The 13,942-nt window shown below is 48.3% G+C and overlaps 1 protein-coding gene across 1 annotated transcript; it reads right to left on the reverse strand.

The window, feature by feature from the left end:
* On the reverse strand, window positions 1-13,127 carry LOC126527238 (uncharacterized). The gene is made up of 6 exons (XM_055068621.2): window positions 13,027-13,127; window positions 12,469-12,591; window positions 8,489-8,591; window positions 4,275-4,517; window positions 3,606-3,659; window positions 1-1,595 (listed from the first exon to the last, which is right to left on the reverse strand). The coding sequence occupies exons 1-6, from the start codon at window positions 13,054-13,056 to the stop codon at window positions 1,531-1,533; spliced, it is 618 nt and encodes a 205-aa protein (XP_054924596.1). The 5' UTR covers window positions 13,057-13,127; the 3' UTR covers window positions 1-1,530.
* Window positions 13,128-13,942: the final 815 nt, after the last annotated feature.

Genomic DNA, 13,942 nt, shown 5'->3' on the forward strand with positions numbered 1-13,942 from the left:
TTGTCTTTTCGGTAACATTTTATTGAGTCCAAACACTTCACACAGTTGAGCGAAACGTTACTGTATGCAACGAAGTACAATTTCACGTGTCACACGTGTACGGATACCCGTAGAAAGTCGTAAAACTACAAGATTCGCGAACTCTGCAACAGATCTCTGCGCGAATGCTGATGTATTACAGCAAATGCAGTAACTTGTGAACTTTTATACCGTCCCCGCAAAAATATATAATACACACAGACACACACACACGTACACACACACCCGGATCTCAAACTCCGGGTCGTCCAGATGGCCGATCGAAGATGCCGCGAAAGCACAAGGTCTGGTCGCCACCCGAGGAAGAGGACGGACCCTTCCGACTTCCCCCTCCCTAAACCCCATCTCGGACAAAATAAAGTTTACTGCTACTACACAAGATATGTTACATTGTGCTTTTCAAGGCAGAAGGCACGAAGTATTTGGGATGCTAACAAGCACGGCTAAACTGAGTAATTAAATGTTCTAGCTCTTACACATCCTGTGCTTGTTTGCAAAAGCTTACATTCTTTCTGGCCAATGGGTGAATGAATGACCGAAGCATATAGCTGGCAGACAGCGCAATGCCCTGGTCAACAGAACACAAAAGCAACTATCGAAGGGGCTCACGGGAAAAGGAAGCGACGAATGTGCACTAAAGTTGCGCCCGCCCCTTCCCAAGGGAAGCGAAAGGGTGGAAGGGGAGAGGGCATGCCCCCCTGGTAGCCCTGCCACTCTGTTCGCACGCCTATGTTCCATGTAGAGTGGTGCGAAATAGTGTTTTGGGGGGTTACGTGCTATTTGCAGGTGTATGAAACTCTTCTGGATAATGGCGGCTGTTCTACATGTTCTGCTATGTGTATCTGAAAAAAAAAAAGTATGCCTTGCAATTTTACGCGGAATACCGTTCCATTTAGTTCAATAGAAAACATCGGCGAATATTTTTCAGTTAGAGCTGGAATATACGTGGAATGAGAATACAGTATGGGCGCACTGCCCACCGCTCCGTGAGTCGGGGGGGGGGGGGGGGGGGGGGGCAGGGGCAGCCCACATTCCCGATGAACTAGCTGTGGTTTATTAGCAGATCTGTTTCAAGGACCAGTGCTATAACAGTACAAACATATCCTGCCTTGTTGTGATCACAAGAGTATTATGCGATATATCACCGTCGGGAAAGGTTCCCCCGCCCAAGAGCTGGCGAAGGAGAACAAAAATGGAGAGCGCGAACCGGAGACATTAGTGGCATGACTAACTGCCAACTCGACTCGGCCAAGCACTATAAATTAACATTCTATAGATTAACATTTTGGTGAGGACAAAGACAACAAAAGCCCGGATCTTTGCTGTTCTCACTAAGCGTAGAGATCTGTGCACAATGCAGTCCCAGATCACGTGTCATCTTCCGGCACAGAGTATTTTCCGAGCAGACGTGTGCATAGTGCCGATTGCGGTTGAGGATGTCAACAGTCTTCCAGCAGATGGCTCCACTGTCGAAGCGCGGCCATGCCATGGTCAGGCTACAAAAATGGCGGCCACGACCAGGCTCAAGAGAATCCAGGACAGTCTTCCGCAAACTCCTACGCACAAGAAGAGGAAGTGTGAAATATTAACCTTTCGGTAAAAGGTTACCACTTTACGGAATACCAGAACGCTGGAGATACCAGCTATGATGTGTGGATAAATGGATGGATGAATGGATGGATGTTCTGAGCGTCCCCTTTGGAACGGGGCGCTGGGTTGCGCCACCAAGCTCTTGCTATTATACTGCCTAATGTCCTACCTAGATTAAGAAAGAAAAGAAAAAGCGTGCAATGACTACCCATAACGAAATTTTCTGACCCCCTATTGTGAACTTTGTTTTCGTATGACTACCGTTTCTTGTCGTTTCTCTACTTTTCTTCCACCAATCTTCCAATCGCCTCTTACTATAGTATCTGCTGCCGACATGTTTAGTCTCCCCCCTGCTCTCGCTGAACCCAAGAGCTTCGAGGAGGCCAGTAGTGCCTACATCGACCGCTGGGCAGATATCTTCACATTCTAATAAAACATGCTGCATCGTTTCCCTATAGCTTTACCGCAGCAAGCACATGCGTCTTCTTCCTTCTTATATATCGCTTTAAGATGTATGTTCTAAGGCATCCTAATCTCGCTTCGAAAAGTAATCAGCTTCCCCTTGAGTTATCATAAATTTGCTTTCCCGATTTCGTTTTTTTCCGTTTAGGTAGCTACTCATGACAGGTTTCTTTTCCATTGCCGCCACCCACGAGATTATTTCAGCCTCTCTGACTCTCCGCTTGACGTTCTTTGTTGCTGTGTTGCTCACCCTAGATGCCACATACTTGCTGGTAGCAGTTAATTCTTATCCTCCGCTGTGAATCAATGTTTTTCCTGCACAAATACCTCAACTCTCTCCCAGCCCATTAACTTTCTTCCGTATTCCTCAGTCATTCTTCTTCATAGAGTTACTGTAGATGCTACCAAGTTGCTGTATATGCTACCTTTGGTAGCATATGCAGGAAATCTACTTTTTCATAGTTGGTAGCGCCATCTTGTGGCGCTGGTATCTACTGCAGCACACGAGTACTATATCGTAACCACAATATTTGGTTGTTACTAGGTCAACCTTAATTGGTGCATAATTTCGGAGTTAGACTATAACAGACGTTTAGCTTTTCCCCGTATACGTATTACCCTCTAAAGTGCACTGAATAATGGTTTACCTATGTCTCACCACCATAGTTTACCTGATACGTAGCCGACTGTAATATAAACTTTCCGGTAACCTGGCATTCCATGAAGTGTAATACGATGACGGTAAAACTATAACTCTGTAATGATGCACAGCAAAAATGCTTCTAAGCCATTGTGGTTGAAGGAGGCTTGGCGAGATGGCGCTATACGAACGCTGCTGCTGTCTCAGACGTACTACATTTCGGTAAGGGTGATGGTTCGGTTTCTGTTGAAAACTCTAAACATGCATTTCTACAGTTTCCGGATATCGGCGGTGTCCAAATCCGCGCCCCAGCGCCATCGACGGCCCCCTTTGAGTAGAAAATACAGACCTCGAAGACTGTGCTATCGCTCGCTGCATACGGCGGCAGCGATTGCGGTAGCCGGAAGGACGTCGTGAACGTTCAGCTGCTGGCTACACATGGCACCACTGACGTAGACGTGAGCAGCAGCGCTGGTGGCGTTATCTAGTGACTCTCCGGTCAACCGGAGTGAGCAGAACTATTGTCGCGATGATGGCTTCCGTGACACTTATCGGCTTCAATAAAGGCATCGGCAGTTACTTTATTGCAGGTGGCGTCCGCATCGCGTGCCCCAGCGACGGCAGCCTCATAGTAACAAAAACCACTAACGAAGGCTATGCTTATGCGTACTGGAGGCTCAAGAGAAGTGACGTCATATACGCCTTGGTTTGAACACCATGTACTGCGATCACGTACAAAGTTTTGCGCTTTCGCGAATGGGCGTGCGTGCGTGTTTTAAGGAAACCTTGTGATATGCCGCAAAAGCCTTCCGCAATCTTCAGAGTCGACTGAAGTAGGAAGACAAGGATATTAGCGTAGCAGTGCTAGTCGTACCTGTCTTCAGCGATGATGCTCCTCCGTGTGGAATGCCAGTCTCTGCAGGGTCTCCTGCACAGCGCAAACAAAGTGACTTATGCCTTTCGCAAACATTGTCTCGATTGCATATTATTCTTGTTCTATTTTATGCAGAGCTGCCTACGCAATTGTCTAAAGTGTTTCGTGCAGATTAGTTATTGTGTCTCTCCTGCATGCTTATGTCTAAGAAAAATTTATTGCATTGAAATACCTCTTTGAATATCAGCGGCGACTTAGCGGCGAATGCGAGAGAAACGCATTGGCACATTACGTCGCACTATATCGGTGCATGACCACGTATGCCCCGAAGAGCCCTGAGTGAGTGAACAAACTGCTTATATGGTTAAACTTAAAGCAATTCCTTCGTGCATTTCACAAAGCGTGTTTCATAATGTGCATTGTAACGACCGAAACTTTCTAACGTTGGGAGTACCAGGATGGTAAAATTATTTGACATTCATGGGGAGATGTCTGTATACGTTGTTCGCAATTAATTATTCGAAAGAAACACTTGATTCGCTGCTGGCGCAATTCGATTCGTACTCGGTTTCCTTTCAAGAACAACTATTCGCACACCCCTAATAAGTTGACATAGCGAGCAATGTGTGTATTTACAGTGACGCAGCCTGTTCATAAATATCGACGTACCACGAGTGTAGACGTCGCAGCTGTGGGACAAGTAGGAGCGCAGCCTGGTGTTGGCGTGGAACAGATGACAGGTTCCCCGCTGCGTTCCTTCGCGAGCACAAAACTGCACGTGCTGGCATTCCCATTCGAGGTTGGTCGAACAGTTGGCGGCGCACTGCTCTAGGTCCGTGTCGTTGAGGACAGCCGATGGTTCCGGCCTGTATACCTCGTGATCAGGGAGCTTCTGGTACTCGACAAGGTAGCCTGTACAAGGGAATTCAGAACGGTAATTGAGCAAACGATGATGATGACTGGTCGTTTATCAAATATAAACGAGGAGGGAAAAGGAAGGAAGACGGAACCGCTGCTTACCGCACTGTCTAGCTTTGACCGCACGCACCTGGACGGCGGTCAATAGCGCTGTGATAGGGGCACGAGAGTAGAAGGACAGGGAGAGAGGATATCATAGAGCACAGAGCAAAGAAGGCGCAATTGTTTACATTTATCCAATGTAGCGACTAGGTAGGGATACATCCATAGTTCGCTTATGCAGCGGCTTCTTCGAAAGAGTTTGTCGCCAGGCCCCGTTCACGTAGGAAGGAAGGAAGGAAAAAGTGGAGAAGGAAAGGCAGGGAGGTTAACCAGTTTAGCTTAACCGGTTTGCTACCCTACACATGGGAGAGGGATGGGGGCGATGAAAGATGGGGAAGAGAGAGAGAGAGAGCACATAGCACAGCACACACACATCGTCCGTTAGAGTCCATCAATCTGGCATGGTACGTGATATCACTGTCACAGCCGCTTGTCCAATCCCGTCTCTTTCAAAAACCGAAGTAGTCCCTTCGTCGCCTTCACCTGCGATGTCTTCTGTCGGCGGCGCGTGAAAATCGTGTCGAGGGACAATGGTCTAGTGTCAAGTAGTCCCTTCGTCGCCTTCACCTGCGATGTCTTCTGTCGGCGGCGCGTGAAAATCGTGTCGAGGGACAATGGTCTAGTGTCAATGTGCGCTAGAACGGATACCAGGGACTGTCGCTGAACGTTATATTCAGGACAGTCGCACACAATGTGTTCCAGCGTCTCCTCGCAAAGACAGGCATTGCAGAGAGCGTTGTCGGCCATTCCAATGCGATATGAGTACGATTTCGTGAAAGCCACCCCTAGCCATAAGCGATAAAGCAGAGTCGCCTCTCTTCGGCGGAGTCCAGTTGGCATATAGAGATGCATCAAAGAGGGCAGGTGGTATTGACGGCTGCTCTGGTTGGTCTGGCTGTTTGGTGTGCACCATAGAGAGAGCGTGATCTCCTGTGCAAGCACTCGAAGTCTGCTAGTTGCGTCGGATCGTTAAAGCGGTATGGCCTCTTCTTGTGCGTCTTCAAGAGCTGCCCGAGCGGCATTATCGGCGTCTTCGTTTCCAGTGCGGCCGCAGTGACTTCGCAGCCACTGAAACGTCACGTGGTGTCCTTTCTCCTGTGATGTATGAAGTAGGCATCTAATATCGAATACGAGCTGTTCGAATGGCCCGCGACGCAGAGCTGATAGTACAAATTGTAGGGCGGCCTTTGAATCGCTGAAGATTGACCATTGTCGAGGTGGCTCCCGATTGACGAAACAAAGTGCAGCGAGAAGAGCAGCTAGTTCAGCAGATGTCGACGTTGTAGGGTGGTCAGTCCTAAAGGTGATGGTAATAGCTTTTGCTGGGACAACCACAGCACCGGACGAACACTGGATGTTTGTGGAACCATCAGTATAAATGTGTTCACTGTCCGCGTACCTCTCGTGCAGAAGAAGCAGAGACAGTTGTTTCAGCACAGGCGACGACAGTTCAGACTTTTTCCCGATTCCTGGTACACTGAGATGGACTGTGGTGTGGGGCTGATAAGGCACCAAGGGGGTATCGATGGTTTAGATGCGGTGGTGAAGCCCGAGGGAAGTTTGTCGTTGTACTTGATGATAGTTTTAGAGAATGATGATTGGTGCCTGTCTGAAGGTAGTGTTGCAAGGTGGTGTTAGGGGGCACGTGCAAAATGTCTGATGCACGTTCTCACGGCTTCCACCGTAATGTGAGTTCGCATTGGATGGTCCCGAGAAATCGCAAGAGTTGCCTCTGTTGACGTGCATCTGGGCAAACCAAGGCAGACTCTGAGTGCTTGAGCTTGTGCTGCCTGCAGAACACGAATATTTGTTTTGCAGGTGTTGGCCAGTACAGGTAGACTATATCTTAAAAAACCGAGAAAGAGAGCTCTGTAGAGTTTAAGCATTGCGTCTACTGACATCCCCCACGTTTTTCTTGTCAAGTATTTAAACAACTGGGAAGTTGCTGTCAGGCGCCGTTTCATGTAGGCCACGTGCGGGCTCCAACAGAGGTCTCGGTCAATAATTACGCCAAGGAATCTGTGGGTTCGGACATAGGAAATGGTCCGCCCATTGATTGAGATGACATAAGCCGACATCGGTTTGCGAGTAAATGCTACTAGTGAGCATTTTTCTGGTGACATGCTGAGACCCTGTTTACGGAAGTAGTTCGCTATCAAAATGGCCGCTCTTTGAAGCCGCGCATGTATCTGAGGACGTGTGACTGCCGAAGTCCAGACACAGATGTCGTCAGCATATACTGAAATTTTGATGGTAGTTGGCAAGTATTCAGCAAGTCCAACAATAGCGAGGTTGAATAGCGTCGGGCTGAGAGCACCGCCTTGAGGAACGCCCCTGCTGGTATAGCGTCGCGTAGTTGGGCCATCGTCAGTTAACACATAGAATGATCTTGCAGATAGGTAACTTGCAATCCACAAAAAAACTCGACCACCTAGGCCAACCGTCGCAAGAGCGTCGAGAATGGCCTCATTTAATACGTTATCGTATGTCCCTTTCACATCTAAGAATAAAGCCATGGAAATCGGATAAATCTTGTAGTATTCAAGGTACCATTCCAGGCGGCCAAGGATCATCCGTTCCATTATCTTTCCTACACAGCTGGCCAGCGCTATTGGGCGGTAAGAGGTGAGTTCTAGTGGGGATTTGCCCTGCTTTAAGAGTGGCACCAGGCGGCTTACTTTCCATTCGTCAGGAACATTTCCTTCCTGCCATGAGGAGTTGTAAAGGCTCAACAATTCCATCCGTGCGGACGCTCCGAGATAGCACAAGGCCCGGTATGATATACCATCTGGACCCGGAGATGATGAGCGCCTGCAGAGAGCTAGTGCCGCTTCGAGCTCCTCCATTGTAAAAGGAAGGTCCATGCGGCAATCACGGTTCACGTAGGGGCGTCAGTTAACGTATAGCAACTGGGTAGCGAGGCCCGACTGCACGAGGAAGCAAACGAAACCGAAACACACGTGACAAAGATCATCCGATCAGATAAGAGGTTGTGCTTGTGTCATCCTCTACTGCTACTACCTTGCTAAATCAAGCAAGCTTCGCGTCGTTTAGATTGCAGCATTGCGTCGAATCTGCGGATTTTTCTACTCTAGCAGGGCGGACAGCGGCAGAGGAAAGGGTAATAAATGTAAAGTCAGACATGCAGAAACAATACACTGGATAAGAAAGAATTCTGGAGAGGAAGCCTTCCATATAACGATACAAAAGAAAAAAAAAGACAATAAAAGAGAGAGAGAGAGAGAGAGAAACTAGAAGAGAAAGCTTTTATGAAGAAACAGAGGGCAGTGACCTACAGTTCTAATTCAGATCAGGGTGTTCGAGGACGCCTATAGATATATACGGGAGAAAAAAAAAAAGATTCAGATGAAAACGACTCGTGTGTAGTGTGTGGAAATAGTACAGAAACCATTGATCGGTACTCTGTTAGATTGTTAGAGACCCTTTCAACGGCTTCCCTGTATAGGCACCGCCGTATAATGCCCTCTAGACTGCTGTACTTACGCGTGATCTCGCAGCAAAAGCGTTGCAGATTCAACATTGCACAGTCGGCTAGCCGTACGCGTCCTTTGTACCCCGGCTCAACAGTCGACAGACGCAGTGCATTCCCTCTCCCCGATGAAAAGGTCGTCGAAAGTAGTTAGTAGTATGAGTAGTAGTGGAAGTAACAGTAGCGGTAATAGTATACTAATTGTCTTTTTTTTTTTTTGCATACATACACAAGAAAAGCGACGCCGGTGAAAGGCGCCTAATGCAATTGACAACATTTTGGATCTTCTCCAAACTCCATCCCCTCTAAAACGAGGTCGTTTACGTGAAGCACATGGTATTTATGTCATTGCAAGCACGTGAAAGCAACCAACCTTTTATGGGCGGGTTCTTAGGGCCAAAAGTTGTAGCGCAGACGGCGACCACGACGATCACCATCGTGGCCACACCCAAGATGGCGAGACCCAAGAGCCATGCCTGGAAATACGGTGGCGCAGAAAGGTAATTAACTCAGTTACATTGACGGGAAGCGCTAAACCAATTGACAATAATAAAGCCTGCGTTCAAAGCCCTATTTTTGCTAATTTCATGGTAATAGGCTGGTTATAAGCAGGAAAAGAGATGGCGGTCAAAGTTCTATTTCTCAAATTTCGTGTCGACCTCCCCCACTACGGCGTGACTCATAATTCCGATTTCGGCACGTCAAACCCCAGAATTACATAGAAATTTCGTGTCGAAACCCCAGCGCATGTATACATCAGCGTGATGTCACAAATTTCAAAGTACTTTTTTGTAGATTTGGGGCCCTTGTGGCTGAGTAGAAACTCCAGCAGCTTGCCCAGCGGGAGATGAACACAGCGGCAGATAAAAGACGGCGATAGCGATGAGAGCGTGAGGGTGAATGCGGAGGAGGGGGGTGCAGAGGAACCGTGCACGAGGGCTGAAAGCGGAGGACGAGCGTATCGCGAAATCGCGAGAAGCGCAGTGCCGCGCATAGAGGCTTTGCGACGACGATGGGAACGACACGGCGGGTAGCGCGCCTCGTCTGTACGGAAACAAAGCGCTGCGTGAGCGGAGGTCCGTCTGCGGCGGCGGCTGTGAATCACGCCCACGCGTCACCGACGCGCTGCCTCTTGCGCCACATCTCGTTCCGTTTGCAACGTGCTGCTCGAGACCGATTGTCTGCGCCAGCCAATATATCGCGAAACAAAAACACGTATAGAGCTGCGCTCAAGGAGGAGGAGACAAACGAGAGGAAAGACAGGGAGGTTAGCCAGTGTAAGTAGCGGCTGGCTACCCTGTGCTGGGGAAAGGGCTAAAGGGAATAAAAGGAGAAAGAAGAAGAGGAAAAAAAAGGGAACCCAGAAATTTCAAACAGTAACGCGAAACTACGCGCTACAACATCAAAAGGCGGTCGCACAATTCGCATGTCCTTAAAAAATTAAGCAAATCCCTTAAGGCCTTGAGTGCCGAAGCCCGTCTGGACTAATGTCCTAGAGCTTTTTCCTCCGTAAAGGGGCGATTGTCCAGTTTTTCGAGAGCGGTCACGAGCACTTTTCTTGGCACTTTGTAATGGGGACAGTAACAAAGGAGGTGCTCACATGCGCTCAAATTTCTCATTGGGGAGTATCGGAATCGTCGGCGATTTTTTTTTTTTGTATCGTAATTTGCAAATACAACTGAAATATTCTTAAAATCCTTAGTATTCCTTTTATCCATGAGTCGGACACAGGTTGGACGTAGATGCATCTACCATACACACTTCGAGAACGCTATTTTATTGTTTTTTTACTATTTATTGCATACCCACGTCGCCGAATAGCGGCACAGCAGCGTACGTCTATTACGGCATACACCTAATCTCCGTCACATAGACCTCAAATTCAAGGTCAACGTCCCAAGCTGCCGTACAGATCTGCATTCGACCTCCTTTCATTTCAAGGGAATCGTCCAGCTGGAGCCGCCTCCCCGCATCCATAGCCAGTGATCCGGTCGGTTGCACCATCTTTTGAAACCGCGATCTTCAACACTATTATATATACTTGTCCCCGTGGCATTGAAAGCACGGAAACGACAGAATAAATAAATCAGCTGTGCGTGTATGTTAGCTGGAGAATGGAGGCGTAAGATGCAACATGGAGTGGACTTGAATTGAGGATGTACAAAATAACTAAGAAAGCAGTTACGCACGTTCCGAAGAGCCAAACGAAAAGTGTCAAAAACGAGAAAGGCGCTGGCATTTATATAGGCTCGAAGCAATAACTGAGGAACTTCCATGGAAAAACCTGTTCCACTCCCGTGGAAGGAAGGATATATTGAAAGACTACCCATTGCGTTTGCGAATATACAAGATGGATTTGCAAATAATTAGATTTTACTTACACTTGTCAATGTAGGTGATCCGTCATGAAAAAGATATTGCAACCGCCTTCGGGCCTCAAAAGCAGGCCAGCCTAAACTTGACTCTGCACTCGACACGTTGAAATTGCATGTATAAGACACGCGCGCGCACGCACACACGCACGCACTACTGTGTGTGTGTGTGTGTGAAAATATGTGAAAGGAGAGGTTTTGTTAGACATCCACTGCAGTGAATTTGATTAGGCTTGGCACGTTTAAACGAGAGTGATAAAATTTACCGGCAGTGGAAAACCCATTCCTTATTTTGGTCACCAATTATTTTTTAATCTTTAAGGTCGCAAGAAATCAAGAAAAAAAGCAGCCTTTAAATGTCACATTCACAATTTTGTAACTAAGCAATAAAGAAATTGGCGATTCCGCCTGGAAGGTGAAGCACTGCTTGCGATAGCAAATTAGTAGATAGCTGTACGAAGCAAGGGACAGTAGTTTATCGGCCGTATAAACTTTTAAGCATTCTCTTACTAACTAAACTAACAATGGTAGAATATTAAGCGTGACCCATCGAGGACGTAGAAACAGACACACATAGACAGCGCTGTCTTTGTATGCCTGCTTCTATGTCCTTGCAGAGTCACGCTTACACATTCTGTCATGGATTCAAACCAACTGGCCCGTCAACGTGTTTTAATTAAATTAACCATGCAGCACGGTGTCACGGGTGCACAGGTAAACATGAACACATCTCGCCCGATGAGCGCAGAAACTCGCTGTCAAAATACTGGAGTGAGAAATCGCGGCATGCCGCGATTTCTCACTCCACAATTCGCCTTGCAGCTGCGCCTAGCTACTGCCTCACTCACAATTCGCCTTGCTGCTGCAGCAGCAAGGCGAATTGAGCTTCATGCATGTCTCGCTTCAGCGCGAACGAAACGTCGAAAGCACAGCGTATACGAAGCTACCTGCACTACGCGAACTCTGCAAACATCGCAGATCGCTTTGAAGATGAGGCCCGCGCGGGCGCGCACTTTAGCCACGTCGCGGATCGCTTTCAAGACACACGAGCGCCGGCAACGCGTCCCTACGGCGTCCGCGTGGTCAACGTCCCGGTTGTCTCCCTTTTGTACGGAGCGGCGGGCAAGGAGGACAACGAGGCAGCATAGTAGCCGCCTGAGAAGAACGCCCCTCCTCCCTCGCCGCACCCCCTTGCCACAGGAGAGTACACGCATCCGGGCCTTCCGGGCCGCCTTCTTCGCTCGCGCATGCGAGATTGAACCGCCTTCTCCGGCTCACCCTCACACGCTTTCCCTCATACGCAACCTCACGGCGACGGCAGAAATGCGCCTTGAGTGCCCATATAATTGCTATCGCAATAAAACGGCGCCCACACTTCTGTAAACTGCACCTACATTTAAAGCGGACAATGTCGATGTATTGCACATCGCTTTGTACTATACCACTAATTTGTGAGCAGGACTTTTGCAAAACGCTGGTAAACACTACAGAATTTTAGCTTCTCCGCAGACGTATCAGCGTTTGGGAAATACCGGGTTAGCGGAGATACACGTACGGCGTCAACATCTTGTGTTGCGCGACGCACGTCAATTGACGCGTGAGGACACGACCGTGCACTTTATCGCTCGCCCATTCATTCTGTGGGGCGCGGCACGGCACGGAGAGACAGCCTATCTTTATGTGTTTGTCTGCCTCACTGAGTTACCCGGTGACTCTTTATCAGTCTTTAACCGGGGTGCTACTCTGGACTGCTCTGGCGGATTCCGCCATGTTGTCGAACTCTGTAATAATGGCGTTTGGAGCCAATCGGAGAGGTCGCAGCAGGCCCCTGGACCAATCAGATCTAACAAGATGGCGAATTCGGCAATGCGGCGGAATTCGCCGGCGTTCCTGCAGAGTGGCACTTCGATCGGGTTCCTTTTGCGGTTAAAGGAAGCATTTATAGGCGAATCCAACGGACGCAGTGAGTACAATTTATCACCTTTTTCTGTCGAATCAACGAGCTTCCATCGGCGGGTTTCTCGGCCTCCGAAGGACCCTCCACACCTCGTGGATCTTCGGCAGTGCTGATCATTGCCGCCTCAGGCATTGCTCCTTCTCCAGGCTAGCGGAAACAGAGGAAACAACGTAAATGGCATCGATTGGTGGAGGAGGAAAAAACGTCTCCGCGCTTACTGAGGAAGCATGCTTTAATTTCAATACAACAAACACAAGAAAGGCTTTTTTTTTTTCGTTATAAGCCACAGTCATGTATTTTGGAAAGAAAAAGACACATAGGCGGGCTTGAGAGAATCTCCCGAGGCTCCGAACTCATTTACTGCGACAGCTGCAGCGAGCTCTCGATCGCGACTTGCACCGGCATATTCTCAAGTTCACGATGCACACAACCTAGTATAACGTTGCACACAACAGCGATCGTCCACGTCCGCTGCCAGTATTACCTGTCGTGGCCTCCGTAATACATGAGCACCAGTCTGTACACGGCGCAAAACCAACGCGAAATTAAGATGTGGGAGAGCCTGTAGTGGCACATAGTTACCTCTTCCACCTGAACAGGATTGGTCACCATGGTGCAGTACTTGGCCACAACCTCCCATATGAGTACAACAACAATCAAACCCTGGCCCTCAGTCCCCAGCAGCTATGGGGCTTCAGCCCCCCCCCCCCCCTCCGAAATTTTTTCGTGCTGTCATGCACTATGACGAAAGCAACCCCCGGCGCCGGAAATCATTCTGGATTTTGTCTAGAATGTATTTTTCGCGCTCGAAAAGACAATTCAGCGCGAAAATTTCGAACTCGGGCTGGATTTCGTGGTAACGCCCATGCACCGGGAGTCACATAACGCAAGCAGCCCCATCCGAGCACAAAGTTTCAAAGGCGTTATGATATCGAACGGGCTCGCCGCGGCATCTCGCGGAAGCCGCGGAATCTACGGAGCGCGTGGATGTCAATTCCGAAACTTTATGGGTATAAAGTTCTCATAAACTTTCGATGCGAAAGCTTCATTGACATGTTCAAACGTGTGCTTTAGATTTTCAATTGCGGAGCTTTGTGGGTTTAATGTTCCTATAAATATTTGACGCCAGAGGTGCAGTGACTTTTCTAAAGTCATACATCGGAACATACAACGAGACAAGCCAAATCAACACACTATCAGACAAGTTGACAATGCACGCAGCGAGGTCCCATGAGACGAAGCGTGGTGGTGGTTTATACGCGCCCTCGTATCACAAAAAAAATACCAACATTTTTTTTTTTTTCAGCTGCACCAAAGCATCTATGTCAAGACACTAAAGTCAGCCTAGGTAACTACGTTCTTATTTATTTTTTCTACTCTGACTTTTATTCGCGAGTACACATTGAGCTTCTTCAATTTTTTTGTACTCGTTACTCACAGGCTGCCAGAGCCAGCCAAAGCGCATGTATTTTTCTCGATTTGGCCCGACCACTGCACG

This window comes from Dermacentor andersoni, chromosome 9, assembly GCF_023375885.2.
Source record: "Dermacentor andersoni chromosome 9, qqDerAnde1_hic_scaffold, whole genome shotgun sequence".
NCBI lineage: Eukaryota > Metazoa > Arthropoda > Arachnida > Ixodida > Ixodidae > Dermacentor > Dermacentor andersoni.

Bases quoted from the DNA above. Each gene is read 5' to 3' on its own strand.
- LOC126527238 (XM_055068621.2), bottom strand. From the start codon at position 13,056: ATGGTGACCAATCCTGTTCAGGTGGAAGAG. The intron at 8,592-12,468 runs GTGATAAATTGT...CCGTATTTCCAG, and splicing joins CGTTGATTCGACAGAAAAAG to GCATGGCTCTTGGGTCTCGC. The intron at 4,518-8,488 runs GTTGGTTGCTTT...TCCCTTGTACAG, and splicing joins TAAGAACCCGCCCATAAAAG to GCTACCTTGTCGAGTACCAG.